This window comes from Lissotriton vulgaris, chromosome 7, assembly GCF_964263255.1.
Source record: "Lissotriton vulgaris chromosome 7, aLisVul1.2, whole genome shotgun sequence".
Classification (NCBI taxonomy): Eukaryota; Metazoa; Chordata; class Amphibia; order Caudata; family Salamandridae; genus Lissotriton; species Lissotriton vulgaris.
Window position 1 is genome coordinate 1,025,963,053 of NC_141695.1, and position 25,178 is coordinate 1,025,988,230.

General features: G+C 45.0%; 1 protein-coding gene across 4 annotated transcripts in view; it reads right to left on the minus strand.

Annotated features, from left to right (window-relative positions):
* Positions 1-25,178, minus strand: part of RUFY1 (RUN and FYVE domain containing 1) — a 717,137-nt gene that overhangs the window by 112,921 nt on the left and 579,038 nt on the right. For all 4 annotated transcript variants that reach the window (XM_086931454.1, XM_086931453.1, XM_086931456.1 and 1 more), the window contains 2 exons: positions 2,487-2,535; positions 80-157 (listed from right to left, as the gene is read on the minus strand). In XM_086931454.1, the coding sequence (XP_086787580.1) occupies positions 80-157; positions 2,487-2,535 (127 nt within the window). The remainder of the gene's footprint in view (positions 1-79; positions 158-2,486; positions 2,536-25,178) is intronic.

The window sequence follows — 25,178 nt, forward strand, 5'->3', positions numbered from 1 at the left end:
ATGAAATTGATATTGTTATAACTTTAAGCAACTCCCTGCATTCAAACCTAGTTCAAATGAAGCATTTTTCCAAAAGTACCTTTCTCCTCGATATAGAGAATTCTCTCTCGCACTGTTTACATTGCATAACTTCATCATCTTTCAACCACGTATGGCCCTGAGAAGTAAGAAATGACAGGGTATAAGATTGTAATCCAAATATGATTGGTGAAACTGACAATTTAATTGCAGGGACATTAACCTTTATTTTGACATCCCTTTGTTAATACCACAAGTTTATCTCAGAGGTTAATACCCCTGTGGTTCTTGGTTCCTTTGTTTGCCATTTAGACATAAAAACATTTGGCCCTTGCATTTATTTTTTTTCAAATTAAGCACTGATCAGAACTCATCTCTGCCCTCAATATTTTGTGAATTATATGTCATGTTATTGATACATTATGTAAAATTATTACAAACATCATCGCCCACTTAGCAAATGGTTTAACGTCATATAACAATACAAGAACATTTGTCACAAGTAGCAGATACACAAAACAAACAAAGCACGATTGTGGCTGCTATTTTTGATGCTATATGCGAGAAAAGGTTTTGACAACATATTATGGCTGCTTTCTGGGAGCAGCTTTGGAAGGAATTGGGCTGGAAATAGCCATCAAAGATAACAATGGTCCTATATCAAACGCCATTTGCATCTACGTTTGCAAATACAGGCATAGCAAAATTCATCATCCTTACACAGCAGTAAGCCAATAGTCTCACTTAATTACAGTGTAAGGTCTGAAACCGCACACATCTAAGGACAGCTGTATGTACTAAGCATTTTTATCGTTTCAAATGCTCTAATTCAGTATTTGTGACCAGGAAAACTGCTTTTGCAGATGTACTAATTCGATTTTAGAAGTCAGAAAATCTGGCCGCAAAATACTGAAATGTTACCAAGACTTCAAAGGAGGTGGTAACCTATACGCAAAAAGCAAAGGGACTTCTCCTCCTTTCTGAATTAAAAAGAAAATTTGTTGGGAAATAAGCAGTGCCAACTCATAAGCAAACAAACAACAAATGCTTTTCTTTTTAAACACAGTTCCATTTCCTGTAAGGAAAACCGGTTGCACTTAGAAACAAAAGTTTGCTTAATTTATAAGTAATTGCAGACATGGTGGTCTGCTGTCACCAGCCTGCAACCGTAGTGAGTAGCAATTTGCGACATACCTCATTAATATACATGAGGTAGGTCGGATTAAGACCCACTACGATTCGTAATTTTACGAACCGACCTATTAGTACATAGACTGGTTCTCAATTCTCTTTTACTGTTTGCAAAAACACTGGTAGCAACTTGTGATCAGGTTTGTGTACAAATACCCTCAAGTTTTTCTAAGATGTTTTTTTTTCCACTTTACCTGAGTGATTAATGGTATCAGTTTGGGCAATGCGTGCATACAGCACATGATGGTTGTTTTTGACAGCAGGCTGCATTTGTCTATGGTAAACATAACAGACTGCAAGTCCCCTTTGCTAAGCATTACTTCGTGAATCCAATCTGACCTGTTAGGTCGCAGGGGTTGCAAGCCCCTTCACTGTGCTTAATGTAAGTTTCCTTGCCTCAATAAAATCTGCCTCTCTCCCCTATTCCAGTGTTATCTATTATCGTCCACCCAATAGTCAAACCCTCTTCGGTTTTCTGAGGTAAATCAATATTAACACCCTGACCAGTACAAACCGGTCTGATCTTGGACTTCTGGATCCAGAAACCTGCAAATAGAGACGAAGGGGGAAACTGCACTTCTGCCGGATAATGAAAATAACTTCCATTTTGAAAAAGGCAATACTTTGGTTGGCACAGACGCTCTTCCTGTGCCTCAAAGTCAATGTCAGTTCTCTTGGCCCACAACTTTGTACATTGTCTAGTTACCGCAGCCATAATAACTTGGCACAACTTTCCATGTTAAAGATTCACACCTATAAATTTGGGACACCGTGGTAGTCGATAGTACGTGCTGACCCACTTCTACATCTGCCCCCAACTGAAAACCCAAATACCAGTCACTGAGAGCTTGAACACTGTCCCTGCTGGACACTAGTTATCTGACCGTAGTGACCACTGGGAGGGCCAGTGAGACTACTGGCACTCAACCGATCCTGCTGGTTCAAGACTCTTCCTCAATGGGTGGTGGTTTTTGAGTAAAAGTGATTTTAGTTATAATTGTTTGGGGTTTAATCTCAACCCTAGAAGGTGACGTTGCCTTCTAATTTTCTTTGTGTATCATAATTTTAACTGTTATTTTTTTTAACTTACCAGTCAGTAAAATTTGCATTCTTCTTTGAAGATAGAGCAGTGAGTGAACATTGACTTTGTGTGCTGTTAATCATATATGCTGCATCTGATCTTTCATTTCTTAAGAAATGTTAGAGTAATCCTGAACTGCCCTGCTTCAACACCCCTTTAGAGTCATTTTAGTACACTATGTAAATGTTGTAGCTACCTTCAGCGCTTTATTTACTTCTTTTATATCTTCCATCTTCATCTTGGATCTGAAACAAAGGAAAAGAGAGAATTCAATTCAAAGGCATTAGTTATCAAGTAAGCCAATCATGAGGAGAGAGGTCTCTAACTTGCCTCTTAATGCCGTAAAATGTGCAAAGTCTTACAACAAACTGAACATGCCGTCATTTGTCCTAGGTCTCATACTTACTGCCCTGTTCCTTTTTTTAAATCTCAGAGTAGAGGCCACACATACTTTAAAAATTAAATTGAGTCATCTAAGTTGCTCTATAATTAGCTTTGTTTCCTTACCAGAAGCAACCGCTGGCATTAGAACTCTTTAGATTCAACTCATTCAATCTGGGTCACACTGTACTGAGTGGAAATCCAAGAGCATGCTAGTAACTGTATGGTTGCAACAACCTAAATGGGTAGGTAAAAGGCAACAAATAGTTTAACTAAGAACACAATCTGATGCAAAAGCTGTGAGCTGGGGCTAAAGCCCAGTGGTATTTTTAACTAACAGGAGGTGACAAACGTTGCACACGCACTGAAGAAACCAGTTCTCATACTGTTCCATGGCTTTTCCCAAGTTGTCCAAATACAAGGTAAGGTCTACATTTAAATACTACATGTTCACACCTCACAGGAACAAGCTGCACCTTCATTCCCAACAGAAGACCAAACGTCTCTTATTTTTGTGCAATGTCTCAGATATAAAAGAGATCAGAGTGTAAATTACTCAAACAACAGGTCGTTTGTTGGCTGTGAAGAGTTTCATGGCAAATATTTATTTTGCATCAAGATGTCGTGATAATATTAGCAATTATCTGTGAATTTTGTTTATAAAAAAATAGTTTTGATAGCACAGTGCCCCCTCACCTGCCCCACTTAGGTTGTCACCCAAACACAATAAACAAGCAGGTAAAAGATACATTTGTTCATGTATTTTATTTGTCATAGTTAACAAAGTAACATTTTTCTCAATTTACAAACGGTTTTAAAATTTAGAAACAAACTATTATACAAAGATTCCCAACAAAGGAAAATAGTAAAAGGTATAGGCTTACTGTAAAGTGGGTTTAGGATTATCGCTGGCTTTGTTGGGAAATCTATTATGTGTTCTCAAAACCAAGAATTCATTTATTTTTAATGTCATTTTAATTTTATACAGTGGTATACTCCTCTCCGCTTTTCCAGCTGTATCACTGTGAAAGCGATGGCACAGGAGGTGGGGCAGTATTTGTACAACCAGACACCTCCAAGAGGCCTGAGGCGAGTGTTGCTGTGGCTCCTATGCTTGAATTATTTCAGTGGTCCTTCTATAACCCACGTAGCATACTTTGGGCATGGCAATTCACCAGTGTCCATACTGACCTGTCCGTCTCTCTCCAAAAGAGTGAATATTGGCAATGGGCAGCCAGCGAAAGGCAGCCAAGGCTGCGGGCCACAATGGTGAGCATGAACCATTCCGATATACCATGGTTAGAATGCTAATGCTGAACAACATAAAGCAGCTCCACTTTTTTTTCTTACTTTCCTTCTGTTTCGCTCAGTTTACCAGTGTATTTTGCCAGGAGCACTTTCAGTTTAAGTATTACATTCAGCATAAAATAATTGTTCCTCAGCTGTTTAAAATGAAACTCGTGAAAAACCCGCTAAACTGCAAAATGATCCTTTTGAAAAAGTGCACACCATCCAGTCCTAGATATGGAAAGATGTTTTCAAATACTGAGAGAAAAGAAGGTACACAGCAACACCTCATCGGTTTGCATCGAAATTACCACAGGGTTGGCAAATGCACTACTGATGCATGGAGGACAGCAATATGTTTGGCTTACGTACATCTCCCACCTAGAAGGGTCACTATAATGTCATTGTGATCTACAAAGAGGCTACATGCTGGACATTCTCTTTAGAGGTCAACTCGAAACACCATTAACTTGGGTTTTCGGTCTACCCTCATGTGCGTCCTGTGCGTGTGTTACACAACAACATGAAAAAAATGGTTGAGTCCCCTGGGATACTGTGTTCCTGAGTACACAAAATGAAGGCTGACTTTTTACAGGGTGTAGATGGCTGTTTGCACTTTCTTGAGGATCATGGCCCTAAACATGAAACTGGATTGACCGGATGGAGAAGGTTGACATCTATTTAGATTTGTTCAAAGGATGTTTACATTGCACTGGTAATTCTCAGTGTTACACCTTTTCCTGTGTTGCTGGCCGTCATAAAGCAACAGTGGTTTTTCTCTTGAGCCTTTACCAATGGGCCATTCCCAATCACTCCTTGCCTAGTCTGAACTGGTCTGGCCCTGGAGACTCTGCTTTGAATGCCCACAATAAAACGGCAGAGATGCACTTACCCAAGATTGGTTAAGGTGCTCAAATTTACATAATGGTTAAACATTGGTTGGTCAAGCTTCCTGCCTGGTACACCAAACGTCAAATATTGGACCACCAAGTGTAGAAAGTTGTAGATCATTTGAACACAGAGGTGGCGAGGGAGTGGCCAGCCGGGCTCCCTGGAGTATGTTGATGTTAAGAACTCCAGAGAGGCGTGATCTTCTGCGGCCCAGGCGATACGGTAGAAGTTGGCACTGTCAGATGAAAACAGCCTAACATAGGGAAAGTGTTTCCCCTTCATGCAACATTCCTTGGAGAGTCTACTTTACAGTGTAAGGCAGCAGATCATGCCAATAACTTCTCTCCCTTGACAAGGCAAGATAGCATCTGCCACATGTCACCTGGAGTGAAAGACCTGGACCATGGCGACAAATATAGAGATAATGTGATTCCGCTGCTGTCGGATTATTCACCTGTGGGGAAGGAATTGCCTCCCTGGTGTAGTGGGTGGCAAACCAGGGCTTGAGGTTCCGTGACGATTTGAACCCGTGTTTTCAATATTGCCGGAAATACATCATATTGGTATCAGCGAACCGCAAATGATCCATTTAGCATATCCTGGTGTTTTCGCTATGCTACGAGCAAGAGTACTCCTGCTACAAACACATTTCCGATCTACCCATGGCATCCATCTTAGATCATGGCAGCCATTTTGTGTTTCTTGCCCTCACATACGCAATAACCTCTGATTACTCCATTACGATTAAGGACACGTAGGCTTGGCCGGCGATTCACCTTTCCAGTGACACGCACACCTTAGAACAGAACACGCTGTAGCTGCATGACTCGACAAAGGCTGCCTCCTCTGCCCGAGGCCAGTCCTGCTATACTGGTTCTTGTGTTCGTTGGCCTGATCACGATTAGGCGGCCGAAGCTGGTAGCCTTGCCCATTTACAACCTACAAACATCCCTTATCCTGCTTTTCTATCTTCTGCACCTGGCTCTGCTCCTTTCCTTCTGGGCCTTTATTAGGGGGAGGTAACGAAATTTACGATGAGGCGGTCCGGGTCTTGAATGAAAAGTTGACATGAGATTATGATGAAAAAGTGGGAACCCCTCGTTCGTAATGTTTTGACATCAGATATTGTCGACGATTCCTGTGCAACGCCAAATATTTATTGTTTAGGACACAAAGGTTTGGGAATGTATTACATGTAAAGAATTTGCCTCAAGCTCAAATTTTAGTATATAAGGAGCAACCCTCTTTGTACAAATCGAACAGGCTCCTAGATACTGCCCGTGTGTAGTTTCTGTGACTTCTGTGTCCCTGCAGTAATAAACCTTTGGTCTTTGACGCCACCATCGAGAAGCCCGTGTTTCTGTTTATTCGTGCACCGAGACAGGTAGAACTCCGGGGTCTTTGGGTGTTGTCCCCTGACACCTCTGGACGGAACCAAAAAGTCCAGAACTCCAATTGGCGCCCAACGTGGGGCGACGTCATTCGGTACCGGTCCAAAAGCCTGAAGAGTTCGAGAAGCTTCGTGTGAAGATTCCTGAGGGAGGCGCCCCACTTCATCGATCCCGGCATATCGCAAAAGTGGCCCGAAGTTCTCTTCCACGAGGGTTCCCGTTCAGGACGGCTGCAGTGGGCCGTTGCCTTGACTGTCGCCCTGTCTTGGACCCGAGGTGCAGTCCTTAGTACGGCGAGACAAGACGGGTTTCTCCTTGGTGACGTCTTCAGTACCTCAGTTAAGTATTTAGTGGTTGCTAGCTGGTTACTTCGTGAGGGTTGTTAAAATCCTTTTTGGTTCTTGGTTTGGTTTGGTTTCGTAAGATTATCACTGGTTGTTGTCCTGGTTACGATAATCTATTGGTTTAGTTTGGGTATCGATACATTTGTTCGCTTTTGGTAGGCCTAAGTTCTTGGTTCGAGTGCACATTCCTGTCTGTGTTTGTCTGTTCTGTGTTCCGGATTATAAAATGGTAAGTCGGAAAAATTGTATGTTGTCGTGTTTTGGTTGCAACAGTGATTCACGATTGGAGGACTCATGTCTGGTTCCTCCGATTGGGACCACTCTATATGAGCTGTATTGTAAGCATGGTGTGGGTCCTATATCTTATAATGAGGTGTGGGTCCGCTATACAGAAAAGGACGGTGTCCTTAGTTGGCCACTGCATGGTAGTTTTGAACCCGAAATCCTTGATAATTTGGAAGCGAAATTGTTCAGGAAGAAAGCCCGGCCGGCAATGTTTGATTCTTTCCGTTACTGGCGAAAAGAATCTAAACAGAGAGAAATTAAAAGGTTGAAAAAAGAACAGAAAGAGCAAGAGTTGACTTTAGAGTAGGCTGTTAAGCAGCTGCAAGTCAACGAGTCTGAGAAGGCCGTAGAGGTGGCTATTAGAGAACATAATTTAGCGATCGACAAGTGCTATCCTGCCTTGCCATCAAAAACAACTAAGACAGTAGAAGACCCCGAAAACGATCCTCTGTTGTCTTATTTGTTACAGTCACCTCCACCATATGCACAGGGTGCTACGGCTCCGCCTGTACCGAATGTTCAATTGCCGGTTGCTGTACAACCTGGTATTCCTGCTCCTGTGGTTAATGTAAATGTTCCTACGGCACCTCCTCTTCCTGGGTTGCCGACTTCTCTACCTATACCTGTATCGCTTACACCTACTGTTTCACAAGCTATCTTACTCGATACTCCTACTGTCCCGCTATCTGTTCCAACTGCTACTGTGTTCTCCGCATCTGCCAGTATTATGACTCCGCTTTCTGTTCGTCGAAGAATCACTGATTCTGTCTCTAACATTCTGTCTCCTTTCTATAAATCTTTAATTAAGACCCCTACTTCTGACTCTGTACAAAGACGTAGTCAGCTCCCAAGTACTGAGGAACGGGGAATATTAGATTCCACGGCTCTCTGATGGATTTCGAAGAGTAGGAGATATAGTACGAGAGATGTACTAGATACATTTATGCAGTGGAATGAACCAACGCAACGATACGTATTCGACGAGATGTGCTCTCTTTTACGTGAGGAACTAGAAGAAGATGACTCTGAATCGAATTTAGAAGACTTAATTAAGGTCCAGAAAGAGTTCGCTGCAGGTATGATAGTAGGTCAAAATATAAAAGAAGTGATGGAACTGATTTTAAGTTATAGGAATGATCCATCACTTCGTTCACCGAGAGACTTAGAGAAAAGTAATACGAAGCAGAATCGCCAATATCCAATGAGGGAGGTTCCTCCAATTTGGCGCGATGCTGTGCAAGCTGATGCGGTTCGTGGTATTGCAGCCGCTCCGGCGCAATTCCAGAGAGTATGGATACACATTCCGTGGAAGCGAGCCGAAGTGTTAGCAGTGAAACAGGCCTTGCCAGATCCGCGTAAGAATCCTGCCGGATACTATAAGGAGTTAGCACAGACAGTTGAGGCTTGTGTTATGAATCTGGCGGACATTGACATGTTATTTGGGAATGTAGTTCCACAACCAATTTGGGCTAAGATACGTAAAGAGAATCATCCAGTTGCCCTAGGTGGTGATTGGGCAGCTATCATTGCAGCAGATGGTCAGCAAATAGGTGGTTCCAAACCCGAACCTCTAATTGCTAATCTTCCAGGTAGGATAATCGACTTAATGAAGACTCTGATGCCAGCATTGCGCGTTAACTGGGACAAGTTGTCCGCATGCAGGCAAAAGAAAGACGAAAGTGTCTCCGATTTCTTCACGAGGTTCGAAGAGACTTTTGTAGATCATAGTGGTCAGGATATGAGCACAGAAGGAGGACAGAGATTGTTTGTCGATAAATTTGTACACAATTTGCTACCTGAGCTATGCAATAAATTAAAAGATTCCGAGAGTGCGTGGGCTGTCTCTACAACTGCGCAAATACTTGCAACCGCTCAGTACTATGAAAACAGGGATAAAGAGGAGAAAGAGAAATCAGATAAGAAAACGAAAGACTTAAAGACTAAAGTTCTTTTGCAACAGGCATATCCGCCTCGCATGAATCAGACTAATACGCAGCAAGGATCGTATCAAAGGACAGATTATGGTTCTCAGAGACCACAATATCAGTGGAATCAGTGTGCGTATTGTAAGAAAGAGGGTCATTATAAGAATGAGTGTCCAGTCTTAGCGCAAAATAACGCAGCCGCAGCTCAGAGAGGTCGTGGTGGTTTTGTGCAGAATTCTAGAGGTCGAGGACGAGGTGCTATGCCTCCACAGACGAATGATCGCCCTTCCAATCACTTTGATCAACGAAATGGACAGTCTGCCCAACAAAATAGATCTCAACAGTATCATTTGAGGACTATTGTGAAGTGGGTGAAGGATTTCAGCAAAATGAGTACTAGGACAGCCATGGACAGAGAGAGGGAGTAGTATCAGTTCCAGTAGATCAGAGTGGGCCTTATGTCGCAGTAGCAACATCAGGTGTAGTCGAACCGTTTCTGTTGGATACTGGTGCAACAAAAAGTTTTATCATTCATGCGAAACTCCCTGGCGCACCTTTGTCCGGCTTAACAAATGTTTCTGTAGGTTTTTCAGGCGCCCCTGTTTACAACCCCGTATCTGGTCCTTTGTCTATTTCTGTTGGACCGTGTCAATTGAAAGCACCTCTGATTTTGACGACAGGTTGTAATGAAAATCTGCTTGGTTTAGACTTGTTAAAACGCCTATATGCGACATTGTACTGTTCTCCGGAAGGAGTACAGCTTACATTGGGTAAAAGAATCACCTCTCCGATGTACTTGTCAATGGATGCACTCCCGCCAGAGCTGCGTTCACTCCCTGATACTCTTTGGGCGACTGGTCCTAATGATGTAGGCCTTTTGGAAATACCACCATATGTAGTCACTTTGAAAGCAAATGTAAAATTTCCACGAATTCCTCAATACAAAATCTCTAGTGAAGGTGAACGTGCACTTTTATTGATTGTACAAGATTTGATTAAGAAAGGTGTGGTTGAAGAAACTAGAGGAAATGTCTAACAGTCCTGTATTACCGATTTTGAAACGAACTGATCCTACAAAGCCTCCAGTATATAGGTTTGTTATCGATCTCAGAGAGGTTAATAAGATTGTGGTTCCGCAGTTTCCTGTGGTTCCAGACATTACTGCCTTGTTAACGTTGATTCCTGCTACAGCCACATGGTTTTCAGTCATCGACTTGAAGAATGCCTTTTTCAGCATTCCGATAGCCGAAGAAAGCAGAGATATTTTCGGCTTCTGTCTAGGAGGTCGAAGCTTCAGATTTAAACGCGCTCCACAAGGCTATTGTGAGAGCCCATCCATTTACAGTCAGGCATTAAAAAGTCAGTTAGATTCCTTTGCACTTCCTCCAGGTTCTGCTCTAGTGCAGTATGTAGATGACCTTCTAGTGGCTGCCGATGACAAGGAAACTTGCAAAGCAGCTACGATTTCATTATTGCATCATTTGTCTAATTTGAATCACAAGGTGTCACCTTCGAAAATGCAATACTGCTGCCACGAAGTGACCTACCTAGGTCATCTCTTGTCAAAGGAGGGAAGGAAGTTGACCCCAGAGAGAATAAAAGCAATTACGCAGATGAGTGTTCCTTGCACACAGAGAGAAGTACGTGCCTTTTTAGGTATTACCTCGTACTGTAGGCAGTGGATCCCAAATTTTTCTCTTTTAGCAAAACCATTGGTAGCTTTGACTGGGAAAAGTGTTCCGAGTCCGGTGCCATGGTCTGCTGAATGTCAGGAGAGTTTTTCTGAGTTACGAAAAGCATTGTGTTCAGCTCCTGTATTGGGTACACCCGACTACAGTAAGCCATTCACGCTCTATGTTCACGAAAGAGAAGGTTGCGCGTTGAGTGTTCTGACACAGAAATTCGGTGATAAACAACGCCCTTGTGCGTATTTTTCATCAACATTAGATCCGGTAGCTAGAGCGTTACCTAGTTGTTTGAGAGCTACAGCGGCAGCTGCGGCTTCCATGCGACAATCTGCTGGTTTGGTGATGAATAACATGCTAGTGGTCATGGTTCCTCATGCTGTGGATACACTCATGAACAGAACCAAGACACAACACCTTACCAGTGCTAGATTATCTGGCTACGAGCTGACACTGCTAGCAAGTCATATTCAAATCAAAAGATGCAATGTATTGAATCCAGCAACATTGTTGCCGACTAATCAAGAGTTGAGTGATTCCGAGCCCCATGATTGTTGTTTCAGAACCGAGGAAGAGACAAAAGGACAAATTGATTTAAAAGACACCCCATTGTCAGATCCAGATGGCACGTTGTATGTTGATGGGTCATGTTTTAAATTGGAGAATGGTGATGTGACCGCTGCCTATGCAGTAACAACTTTGAGAACGATTGTGGAATCTGCAAGAGTGAGTCAGAATTCTGCCCAAGCTGCAGAATTAATCGCCCTAACAAGAGCGTGTGTTTTAGCTAAGGGAAAGAGAGTGAATGTGTTCACAGATAGTCAGTACGCGTTTGGCGTGGCCCATAGTTTTGGCCGTTTGTGGAAAGAAAGAGGTTTCATTACGTCCCATGGGACTAAGATTCAACATGGTCAGCTAGTTAACGACTTGTTGGAATCTCTAACCTTGCCGACTGAAGTTGCAATTGTGAAATGCAGTGCTCATAAAGCAATCACGGATGAAGTTGGTCGTGGGAATGCTTTTGCTGATGAGACCGCTAAACAGACAGCTAGAGATATGATGAGTAGAATGTATGTTGCTACGTCTGCAAGATGGATTTCCGAGTCTGGAATGTGTGAGGATACAGTGGAAAGTGTGAAAGAGATTCAGAAAGAGGCAACTGAGGAGGAAAAGTGTGCATGGAAAGAAAGTACGGGCAAGTTGGATTCAAGTGGGTGTTGGATTGATTTGTCGGAACAACAGCGTTGGATGTTGCCTGATGCGTATGTGCTTGCAGTGGTGACAATGGCACATGGAGTAGCGCATATAAGTTCTAAAGGAATCTGTAAGATGTTGGCTCCAGTCTGGAAGAATGATGGGATTAGTAAATGTGCAGAGAGAGTGGTGAAAAATTGTATGGTATGCCTGATGCATAATCCTGGCAAGGGAATCCCAACTCCTACTGGTCACTTCGCTCCTCCTTCCTGCCCCTTTGAAGTAATTCAGCTAGATTTCATACACATGGATGGTTGTAACAATCTAAAATACGTCCTGGTGGTAGTCTGTGCATTTTCCAGATGGATCGAAGCATATCCACTGAAGGACAATACTGCCCTATCAACTGCCAAAATTCTTCTCAAGGAATATTTCCCTAGATACGGAATGCCACGGATTGTATGGTCAGATAACGGAAGTGAGTTTATAGGGAAAGAGTATGCAGAGTGTGTGTGCCGGTTTAGGCATAAAACAAAAGTTCCACAGTGCAAACCATCCCCAGTCTGCTGGTTTAGTTGAGGGTTACAACGGCACCCTCAAACTAAAACTAACTAAAATACAGGCATCCACGGGTTTATCCTGGCCAGACGCACTACCTTTGGCTTTGTTATCCACGAGAGCGACTGTACATTCTAGAGTAGGGCTTAGTCCGTATGAAATTGTCTTTGGCCGCCCCGCTAATATTTGGGGAGTGCCAAGGCCAAAGGAATTTTGTTCTCTGGAATATCCAATGTTGATTGACTACCTTTACGACTTGACTGCTAAATTGAGTCTTATTCACCAACAGGTTTTCGATGCATTGCCAAAGCCACCGGAGAGTCCAGGTCATCAGCTGAAACCAGGTGACCACGTTGTGGTGCGGAATTTTGCGAGGACGAAGAACCTTCAGCCCAGATTTGTTGGCCCCTTCCAGGTGTTATTGGCGACGAGAACTGCTGTTCGTGTGGCTGGTCGCAAGCATTGGATCCATGCAACACATGTCAAACGTGTGCCCCTGCCACTTCCTTATGACAACTGGATTAAGAAGGGAATTGGTGCCTCTGAATTCGAGCAAACACCCAAGTTTGTCCCTTTCAGCGATGCCGAATTGATAACTGACACTCCGAACTCTGACTCTCCTCCTGAAACTACTCCTTTGAACTCTGAACATTTGTCCTCTGCATCAGAAGAAACTCTGCCATCTGCGAACCTGAACACTGCAACATCTATGAATGATACACTATTTTCCGATCAAACAGTTCCTGCAAAACTAAGATACAACTTACGATCTCGTAATATGGACAAATAAAGCAGGAAACTGCCTATTGTGATATTTGAATTTTGAAACTTTTGCCATCAGCCAGGAAGTTTGCTATTGTTTTATTGTTTTTAAAAATTGCCTTGCCGTCTGGGTAGCCGTAGGGTCGTGGCTGTGTGCCTAGTTGAATCTGCGGGGGTCAGACACAAGGTCGATCTTTCTGTTGGTTCTGGGAACTCCCAGGGCTGATAGAGGCATTTTCATCTACGTACACATCATCAGTGGTCACGAGCGGACTGTAGAAGATGGAGCTTCCTGCGCTGCAACGAGAAAATGTGATTTATGTTCGCAGAAACAGACTTTACAGAATCCTTCATAGTAAATGTTTTCTGATGCAATGTGCTATTACATTTTTTATTGTTTTAATAACGTTGGTGGGTGGAACCGTTTTTAGTATAAATTTAATCTTTGTGCCAGTAACTACAGTACCTCCCCTTGACCCTTCTACCTCTACTGTTTCTTCTATACACTCTTTTCACTCGTTTCCTGAACATGAGCAAGCTCGACGCTCAGAATTTATCAATAACACTTTCGTACAGCTCTTGCACCAACACCAACTGGTAGTTAACACTACAGACTGCTGGGTGTGTGGCTTGATACCCCACACTATGGATAAAGGCATTCCCTATCTGGTTCTGCCTTTTAGCTATAATGGATCATTTCAGGCCTTTCAAACCATCTTTGCTTATGCCCTTGAAACCTATCCTCCGCGTCCACCACGTTCCACTAAATATAACTCTGCCAACAAAGCTTTAGTCCAGGGAATTATTGACATGATCAAGGACGTCAATAATACTCCATCTTACCCTAGAGACGAATTGCGAGTATATTTGAGTTGGAATTCTTCAGAGTATCGCCTTAGTTTGGGAGAAAGCAAGCGTAAAAGCTCAACTCCAATCTGGGCCGTACCTCACCGAGGTCAGGTCTGTTTGCAAGGTAATGGGAGAAATCCGAGAGCTCAGCTAGGGAGGAGTGAGTGCGTAGAGACTTACGTGTTTCCGTCTAACTCTTCCCCTGCTTTTCTTACTGCTAGGGGTACCTACTTCATCTGCAAAGACAGAGCGTATACATGGTTGCCTGCTGACTTTTCAGGTTCATGCTATATTGCTCGATTGTTGCCTCCAACATACACTGCTTCATCTGATTATCACAAGACCAGAGTAGCAAGAGGTGTCTTCAGCAAGGAAGATACCGCTGGTCAGGAAGCTGGAGACTTCTTCAAAGGTTTCCTTCCGTTCTGGGGGCCTATGGCCAATAGTAGAAACATACGTCAGCTAACACGGGTAGTTGAATCTACTATTACCGAAACTGCTGGTGCCCTTAGCAACTTGACAGCTGAGCTTCAGGCGGATAGACTCATGACGTTGCAGAACCGTATGGTTCTAGACGTAATACTTGCAGATCGAGGTGGGGTATGCAGAATGATCCAGTCGAGCTGCTGTGTCTTTATTCCCAATAATGCTCCAACAGTCTATGAGGCGATCTCTAAGCTACACAAGATTTCCGACTCTATTCATGTAGACAAGAGAAACTGGTCCTTCATGGAGTGGTTGTGGACTCTGATATCAGCGTGGGGATGGAAGGTTCTGATGGTCATTGGTGTCATCTTAGTATTCCTGTTCTCGTGTTGCCTGATTATCCAGTGTGGTCCAGCTCTGTGTAGTCTTTGTGCTGCAACCTGTTTTAGAAAACCACCTGCGTTTGGAGAAAAGGCTCGAGAAAGGATGATGATACAACAGCATGTCACTGACCTGATGAGCATAGAACTAGATTCTGACATAGACTGAGAAATTGCCTATGTAAGGGCAAAAGGAGGGTCTGAGGTTCCGTGACGATTTGAACCCGTGTTTTCAATATTGCCGGAAATACATCATATTGGTATCAGCGAACCGCAAATGATCCATTTAGCATATCCTGGTGTTTTCGCTATGCTACGAGCAAGAGTACTCCTGCTACAAACACATTTCCGATCTACCCATGGCATCCATCTTAGATCATGGCAGCCATTTTGTGTTTCTTGCCCTCACATACGCAATAACCTCTGATTACTCCATTACGATTAAGGACACGTAGGCTTGGCCGGCGATTCACCTTTCCAGTGACACGCACACCTTAGAACAGAACACGCTGTAGCTGCATGACTCGACAAAGGCTGCCTCCTCCGCCCGAGGCCAGTCCTGCTATACTGGTTCTTGTGTTCGTTGGCCTGATCACGATTAGGCGGCCGAAGCTGGTAGCCTTGCCCATTTACAACCTACAAACATCCCTTATCCTGCTTTTCTATCTTCTGCACCTGGCTCTGCTCCTTTCCTTCTGGGCCTTTATTAGGGGGAGGTAACGAAATTTACGATGAGGCGGTCCGGGTCTTGAATGAAAAGTTGACATGAGATTATGATGAAAAAGTGGGAACCCCTCGTTTGTAATGTTTTGACATCAGATATTGTCGACGATTCCTGTGCAACGCCAAATATTTATTGTTTAGGACACAAAGGTTTGGGAATGTATTACATGTAAAGAATTTGCCTCAAGCTCAAATTTTAGTATATAAGGAGCAACCCCCTTTGTACAAATCGAACAGGCTCCTAGATACTGCCCGTGTGTAGTTTCTGTGACTTCTGTGTCCCTGCAGTAATAAACCTTTGGTCTTTGACGCCACCATCGAGAAGCCCGTGTTTCTGTTTATTCGTGCACCGAGACAGGTAGAACTCCGGGGTCTTTGGGTGTTGTCCCCTGACACCTCTGGACGGAACCAAAAAGTCCAGAACTCCAGGCTGACAATGCCTGATTCCGGATTGTGCCTGGGTCTGTGGAAAGAAAGAGGCCAGGAGGTGTTGCGAAAAGAGAAGAGCAAGTTCCTATGACTGACTGGGTCAAGATGAGGTGCTAACATCAGAACTGATGTGACTACAGGGGGCTTATTGACACAGAGAAGCAACATCTGGCCAATTGACACAGTGTCATAAGGATTTACCACCTATATTGCTATGCCATGTCACCAAAAGAGGATAAAGGGGCAAAGAAAAGAGGATGGATATCTTCAACTTTCAGCTGCACCATGGAGTCAGTGACTGTGATAAGATCGCAATGGAATTGGGTGCAATCCCCGACAATTATCCCACACAGAAGGACGTACGTTCCCAGAACTGATACAGAACCTACAAACTACCACCAAATCAATTGAAAAGAAAGTCATGACAATAGCAGATGAACAAGGACCTAACACTGACAGAGCATGATGTGAAGGGTGTGACGGCAAGGGTGGAATGCCTTGAATCCTCATTAGAGACCAGACAGATTAGCTGAAAGATGTGGCATAAGCAGCATATGTCTGTCTGTATGTCTGTATTCTGGGTGACCTGTGACTACTGGAGTTTCATAAAAAAAGAAGGCGCTGCATCTTGATCTTTCATTTCTAAAATCGATACTGAGGGATTTCAGGTTTCTAACTAAGAAAGGGAGAGAGACTCTGAGGTAAAGGACAGTGTCCTGGTGGCGTTCAGTAACCAATCAGAGAGAGAAGTGGTACTTTGCGCAGTTAGGCAATGGACTGATTTACAGCATCACCCACCTTTCGGCACCCATAAAGACTCAGCAGACAACTAATTGCCTTGTCCAAGAACAAACTGCTAGTAACCAGAGTCAGAACCGCGTAAACCTCTGCCCATAACGTACAAGTGTGAGGGCATGCCCAGTTCATGTGCAGCATGTCCGCCATGTGGGCGCAGCAGCGAGGGCAATCAAGAGACACTGCAGAGAATGTTTTATGTAATCTGGCCAGGGTAAGATAAGCTCTATGCAAAATGCTGTACTGTATGAGTTGAAAGCGGGCATGGTGGGAAACCTTACATGGGTATGCTAATGTCCTAGACCATTCATTCTGGGACGTTCCACAGTCTGTATCACACTCCCCAAACGTGTTTGAAATGGGCCCAATGGGTCTAGAGGCATGTGTAATAGAGCTTTCAAAAGACAGAAAATCAAACAATGTCCCCGACCCATTGTGTGAAGTGCCTGGATCAGGGGTGTGGAGTGGGTTCAGTACCAGTAATGCTCTACATGGGCTCAAGTGCAGGCACTAGGTGCCTATGCTTCAGGAACTGGCCTGCAGGCAGACCCAACTGCTTCGCCAGTAAATTAAACAGGATATGTTCCACCCTGAAATAGATCTCTTAGAGTGATTACTTCCACAGAAACCCATAACACCCTCCCCTCCCCACTAGTCGCATCTCGAAAAGGCCAGATGGAACATAAGGGAATCTCGTGAGCATACAAAGAAGCATTCGGCGATATCACCACTCGGAGACTGTTGGGGTACACGGGTGCCTCTGAGCAGGGACGAAATATTTTCTGCACTAAGCTGAGTGCTCCAAGCAGCGGGTCCGCACCGACTTTTAACAGTTTGCGCCCAGACAACGAACGGGACAGCCACTGTAGCTGGACAGCCCCCCACACTCAGTTGGAACTGCAGTTTGTATAGTGCCACCCTATGACTCACCTTATTCCATATTAGGACTCCTAGCATTGTAGGCAACATATGAAACCTACAGCAGGGGATACGGAGAGGCAAATTTAAAAGAAATATAGGAGACACAGTAGCATCACCATTTTAGTGAGGGCCGCACAGTCCTCCACCGGGAGAGAGGGATAGAACACCAAAAGGCGCGGCAAAGCCTCCGCTATTCTTCCAGTTTCAACCCTGTAAGCCTTAAAAAAGAACGGCGCTTGAGAAAAATTCATTAGTAGTATACATGGGCAGATAAGTCTGAGGAATCTTCTGTAGTGCTAATAAATTGGTTGTACACTGGCATTCCTTCATGAAGGATCTCTTGAAAATCTTGCCTGTCCACTCTTGGCTGTTTTTCTGTAAACCTCTGTAAAGAGTCCCAGAGAGAACTGTTGTTGCAGCCTTCATGTTTTTATGCATTATACCCAAGTCCATCCCTTGCTTTCCTTATCTGGAGGAAAATTAGTGGAAGGAGCAATGGCATGCAATTTCATCACTGTACATACAATGATAGAATCAGGCAGGAGATCCATTCTAAGGAAGAGAAGGTTCTCAGCTGCTGTCTTATATTATTTCTGTTGTATGATAAAAGCAGATTTAACATGTGTCAGAAAAACAACTTGTTGCATTGCTGGTTTTAAAAGACGCTGGATCAAAGCAATAAGGATCCTGATGATGCAATGTTTCGAAAATTACAGACAGTAGTAGCTGGGGTCAGTACAGGACTGTTGAGCTTTGCTGCTCCCCTACATATCTCATTAAGGTATTAATGTTAACCCAGGTGATATTAGTGCAGGAGGAGAGAATAAGTTGGAGAGGAGCCGCTGATAGAGGATCGATCTAAAGTAAAAGATGAACTTAAAGGGGAGTGACTACATCCTAGAGCTCTGTGAGAACTAGAGCACTCATTATGGGGTCTTAGGCGCCTTGGAGGAGACCAAAACCTCCTGGGAGATCTAGATAGATCTAGCCATAACCATCTCATTCTTGAAGTATTCCAAGTAGCAGACTTAGGTGACACTGTTACCTAAGGGATTACTGGTGACTTCAGTCGCAGCTGAATAACAGAACTTCAGTCCTAAGATTCAATATACCTGGATCAAGAGAAAATAAACATTTTGAACTTATGGGTGATCAACTAAGTAAACACACTGGAAACAAGTGTTGAGAAAAATATATGCATACATATGTGTGTACTTCATAGTTAGTTCCAATTGTCACCCACACTTTCTCAACCCATTGAGCTATCCCACTTCTCCCTACTACACATGCTGCAAAGCAGGTCCTCGACGCAACACGAGCCCCGTTACCTCACAGATTCCAGCCTTGCAACAAGGCTCTCACTGCCCTGGACAGCCCGGCAGCTGCAGGCACCCCTTCCCCTTTTTGAGGCCCTTCTCTCTCTATCGTACCCTGCACATCTGGAACCAATTACCTCAAATTAACACCTATACTGCCTTTGTGTCTCCCATGTTAGCTAAGCTCATTAGAACATTCCAGACGCATAGACCATTTCCTTCTCAGAGCCCCCGACAGCTCTCTATACTGCACGTTATGGTACAGATGTTTTCCTTCCATTTTATGCTTGTGCTAAATTTCTATAGGTTTTCTCATATTTGCCTCATTGTCTTCTTTATTCTATACTGTATATAAGACTGTTTCACTGACCATTCAGGGAAGATGGAGCCTTTAGTGCATGCCCTGGTTACGTGCAAGTCTGAACTTCTTCCTTGGCCGGACATCAAGCATTAATGCCTATAAATAAATATCCATTCAATATAATGGGGTTATCCTGTGTTGCTCAGAACCTATGTCAGCTATCCTTGGAATATGTAAAGTAGATACAAGGATACACAGAACAAAACATTTTTGGGACATTTTGATTATTTGTGGTTCCAAAGTCTCATGTTTGTGTATGTGATCACCGGGAGATTTGTGATTTTCACTTTGTATATGTTAATGTGATGTATTGTTAGAAGATATACCAGAGGCTCAGATAGTTGAAGAGACAAACTGTCCAAAGTATGCAAGTCATTTTTGTTCCCTGGTGTGAAAATGGACGAGGAGTAGCGCTAGGTGGCCTGGGAACTCTTGAGATAGATTAAATTAAATATTTGACAGAGACGATAGAATTACGGGGTGATGCAGCATGGGAGTCCCACTGTATGAGCGACTGTTTGCAGCAATGGAGTTCAACTGCTAGAAAGAGAGCTCTCCTTTTAGAGAAGAAAGGCCAGGGAAATGGGAAACCACCGCAGTCTCTAGACATAGGGTCTGAAGAGTCAGAGAACAGTGAGTGTGCGCCACCTAACAAAAGAGAATAAGAACTGTAAATGGGTTGCCCCATGATATAGTCAATGTTTGCTATAATTAAGTAACTGCGTGCTAACAGAATAACATTTTATGTCACTGTGCAAATACTGTGGCTTTACAACAACAGTAGTAGATGGGTTACAGCAATTTCAAACACCCCTCTTTCTAGAATGCCTGATGTGCATGTGGACGCACAGACAAGAGCATGTTGATTTCAAAGAGGTAGAAAAGTTGTCTACTTAAGAACTTAAGAGAAGCCACAATGGCTTATAAAGCGAGGAGAGGTACAAAATGGGGAACATGCAGTTGAGGGTACATGGACTGATGCGGAGATCTGTTTGTTTGCGGATGAAAAAAGGACTAGACAACAGAGGTTGAATGAGAGTGGAGGTTTCAATTCTATGGCAGGACCGGAGGCTTCCGATTATGCTTTCTCATTTCTTTACTGCACAAACAGCAGCCAATGAAAGTAAAACTACAATGGTAAAAAACAACATTTTCCCATGAGGCTTTGAACCACGCCTCCAATAACAGTAACCAATCACAGTAGTAATAAGCATATAAAGTATAGAGACACTAATCTGGCCTCCTCTTTCTTTGCTGCTCCGCTGCCCAGATAAGTGCTCCTTACTTTTTATGCTTGAACGATCTCATGTTACTGATTTCGCCTCTGGCGTGTGTTTTTTCGTTATCTGATAATTATACTTATGCAATTGCTGATACTGTACTGTTTGTTGATAAACTTCTATTGCCCGTATAACCTCTTAAGCGCTGCTGACGGCCAACGGTCGTCACGAGCGCTATCTCCCCAGTGCTGCGCACGACCATTGGACGTCCATTCAGCACTAGTTCCAATGGACAGCGCAGCACTGGGGAGGGATATTTGCGAAGCAGCTAAGGTGTTAATATTGCCGCCTTGTTTACGTACGCTGCTATCGGCATTCATTCTCCCCCGATCTCAGAGCGGTGCTTCTCTGGCCCGCTCCGTTTTCCTGTATTGCTGTGTGGAGCGGGTGTTGCGCCGTAGGCTTCCCTAGTGTCCCTATCGCTGCTCGCGGCTGTGGCCGCTGATAATCGCGGTCGCGATTCAGAGGGACTTAGGCCCCCCCTCGGGGAAGGAGGCGCACGCAGGAGCCCGGCTGAGGCCCGGCGTGCGTCTTCAGGGGCTCACGCACGCCTGTATGCGCGCGCAGCCCGCTAATTAGTGCCGATCAAGACGCTCTAGCCCCGGCTGAAAGGGGATATCACGCAGTTTGGCCAGGAGCCGAGGGGCCGTTTTTGACCGCAAAAAAACAGCGTTTTCGTTCCCTTTGGCAATCGGAGGTCTTGGACATTAACCCCTAGCTTCCCAAAGACAGAAGAAGTAGGGTAATTTTTGGAAACCCTTTTCATACCTGATTAAGGGTTGTTTCCCTCCGTTAGTCCTAGAATTGGACTTTATACAATTGATAACTCTTGGTATTTCCGGCTCCTGCGCCTGGCACTTCCCCTGATAGACTCCCTTGCCTGGGCTGGCACTTGCGCTTCCCTCTGGGGATTGTAAGTGGGATTGAGAGGTCCCTTGTGAATATGGCAGATACTGAGTACTGTGAAGAGGAGGGTGCTGCGTGCGACTACCAGGGCAATGATGAGTATTACGAAGAGGAGTCTATGGAGGATATAATTGACAAGAAACTGGACGCTAAACTTGATAAGGACCTCTCCTCAGCCCTGCTTCCATTAGCCCAAAAAAAAAATTGGAACTGTTGGTCCCTGGTAAGCCTCTCCCTATTCCTGGACAAGATCATCCACGTCCTCCTCCCTCTAAGAAGGTGGCTCTTGACCCGTCCTGGCCCCACGCCCATTCCTATGATAAGATTTATAAATCCAAAGAGTCTTCCACTGGCGACAAGACCTTACCGTCCCGCCCCACCCCCCCACCCCAAAGATACCACCACGGACACTGATACTGATACAGACTCCTCAGATGCTGCTCCCCGCAAACGCACTAAGAAACGCAAGCATGTCTCTCCTTCTGTCAACCCCTCACCCTTCTCCTTTGACCCTTCGGACATTGTCCATCCTAGGTCCTATGATTGGCTCCCTCCCCCAGCTGTGGCGGAATACCTGGAAACTCACCTCCGTAAATGTTTTGATAAAGAGGTGAGAGCTCGCCTTAGGTCCGAGTGCCCCCGTCCCGACTTGGCCCACAAGGTTGCCGTCACTCCCGACATTGACTCCTCCATGACTACTTTCCTCAAGAAATATAAAAAAGACCCTAAAAAAGGGATTGATCGCGCGCTCAGAGCGTGCCAAGATAAGGTCCTTTACCTTTCAGGGCCGTTGGCTAAGATCCTAGAATTAGTCCTTCAAGCTCAAGAGACGGGTGATGCCATCCATCCTGAAGTCCTTGCGGGCTGGGCTCAACGTGCCATCTGCATGCTGGGGAACGCCAATTGCGCTCTTGCCTCGGAAAGGCGGAAGTCTTACTCGGGATTGACCCTCAGTTAGTTGAACTGGCTTCCTCAGAACCGGGTCCTTTGGCGGAAGGACAGTTGTTTTGGGGACAATTTTGTAAAAAGACATTGCCAAATTCGTTAATACCTTCGCGTCCCTCGATAAATCACAGGCCTTCTTGAAGAGGGTGTTGCATCAGGTCTCTAATAGGGCCGGGCGTGGCAGAGGACGCTCGACCGGCCGCTATTCGAATACCAGTCCTCAGACGGGATACGCCCCTAGACGGGGCAGAGGCTACACACAAGAACCGAACCAGGCCGGTTTCTACCCATCCAGATCACGCGGCTTCAGAGGCCGATATAATCGAGGTGTCAACAGAGGTTACAAGAACTTCGACAATCAATCCTTTGGTAAGTCAAGTGTGCCCATTGGTCCCTTTAGGGGGCAGACTGCGTCACATGGTGATGAATTGGACGAGTCTCACATCAGATGCTTGGGTCCTCCAGGATACCAAATAGAGATGTTAATATGTCCCCTTCAGCCCTTCCCCCCCTCAGCCTCTCCTTTTTTCCCTTCTAGAACAGAGTTTTATCGGCTCAGAGTTGGAGGAACTGTTAGCCAAATTGCTGTCGGACCCTTCTTACCAGAAGGATTCTGCAGCAACGTCTTCCTGGTACAGAAGAAAGGAGGCGGACAACGCCTGGTTCTAAATTTGAGAGACTTCAACCCCTATGTCACTTACCGCCACTTCAAGATGGAGGGTATCCATCTGTTACGGGACCTTTTGTTGGAAAACGACTGGATGGTCCGCTTAGATTTAAAAGACGCATATCTGACCGTCCCCATCTGCCCCTCTCATCAGAAATTCTTGCAGTTTCCCTGGAAAGGGCAGTGGTACCGATACAAGGTGCTTCCCTTTGGTCTGTCCTCAGCCCCTTGGGTCTTCACCAAACTCCTCAAACCGGTGATCTCTCGCCTGCGAGAGATGGGAGTGCGTCTCATCGTCTACCTAGACTACATGCTTATTCTAGCCCAAGATCGAGCCCTTCTTCTCACCCACTTAGAGTGGACAACGTCCCTTTTGCAGAATCTGGGGTTCGTTATCAATACCAAAAAATCGGTGATGATACCGAACCAGCAGATGGAGTTCCTAGGTTTCCTGATAGACTCTGTGTCAGCCCAGCTGCTCCTTCCTCTTCAAAAGATCAGGTCCATCAAGAGGGATATTGTATCCACCCTGACCAAGGAGAAGATCTCCTTGCGTGTGCTAGCGAGGATTATGGGCCTTCTGGCTTCGTCAATCCAAGCCATCTTCCCGGGACCCTCACACTACAGAACCCTTCAAAGACTGAAAATCTTTTACTTACAGAGGAATTTTCATTACAACCACCTTATTCCTCTTCCACCAGAGGCCTGAGAGGAGCTTCAATGGTGGCTGGACCACATGTCAGCCTGGAATGGCCGAGCCATCTTCGGCGCAGCCCCGGATGTGGTAGTCAAGTCGGACGCCAGTCAGTGGAGCTGGGGCGCTCGCTGTGGAGACTTTACCACAGGAGGACGTTGGTCGGCAGACGAACTCTCACTACACATAAACTGTCTAGAGTTGTTGGCAGGGTCATTTGCCATCAGGTCTGTCTCACCACTGAAGAGCAATTGTTGTATTCTCCTCCGAATGGACAATGTCTCAGCGGTGAGATACATCAACCGACTAGGGGGGACGAAGTCCCGAATGCTGGTCCAAATTGCGAAGGAATTTTGGCACTTTTGCCTAGATCGCAGGATCTCGGTGGTGGCAGAATACCTTCCGGGGAAATTCAATCAAGTGGCAGATTGGAATTCCCGGTTTCTCTGAGACTTCAGCGATTGGAGACTTCACCCATCGCTGTTTGCTCAGATCATGACTATGCGAGGCCCATGCCAGATGGACTTGTTTGCCTCGCTCCTCAATGCCCATCTTCCCCGGTTCTACAGTTGGAGACCGGATCCGATGGCGGTGGGAACGGATGCGTTCCTTCACCATTGGGGGCAACGGAGGAAATATGCCTTTCCTCCGTTTGCTCTGATCCCGAGAGTGGCGGCATTGGTACGCTGGCAGAGAGCGACAATAGTGTTGGTGACTCCGTTCTGGTCGACTCAGTCGTGGTTTCCCACACTGTTGGAGTTATCTGTGGATCTTCCCTTCCGGCTCCCAGTCTTCCCGACGCTCCTGCAGGACCCAGTGGGGGCTTGCCACCCCTTAATCCTGCAGAATCAACTGACCTTGATGGTATGGACGCTCTCCGGAGACATAAATGCCTTGCAGATCTTTCGCGAGAAGCTTCCGACTTTATGCAGCAGGCGTGGGCTCCTTCCACCCGAAAACGATACTCTGCTTCCTGGAAGAAGTGGGTGAGTTGGTGCCTTTCAAAACAGGTGGATCCCGTGGGATCAAATGTGACTGAAGTAATGAATTTTCTGTCTGAAAGTGCAGCTTCGGGCCTGGCCTACAGGCCTGTTAATAATTTCAGGTCTGCAATTTCTGCTGGTCACGACCACATCGAGGGTAAGCCTGTGGGGATGCATCCCTTGGTCTGTAAGTTACTCAGAGGTGTGTGTGTGGCCAATCCTCCTCGGCCCAGGTATTCCACCATGTGGGATGTTACTAAAGTGCTTAACTTATAGGAAACCTGGCCCAATAATGGTGATTTGTCTTTGAAACACCTCTCTGCCAAGCTCACTATGCTATTGTGTCTCATTTCATGTTGCAGAGTTTCAGATGTTAGAGCACTAGATTTAACTGGTAGAATGTTTTCTCCTCAAGGTGTCTCCTTTGTTATTACACGACGAACAAAGACCATTTCACGCTCAGTGGAGTATCCAGTTTTTCCACATAACAACAAGCTATGTGTGTTGCAG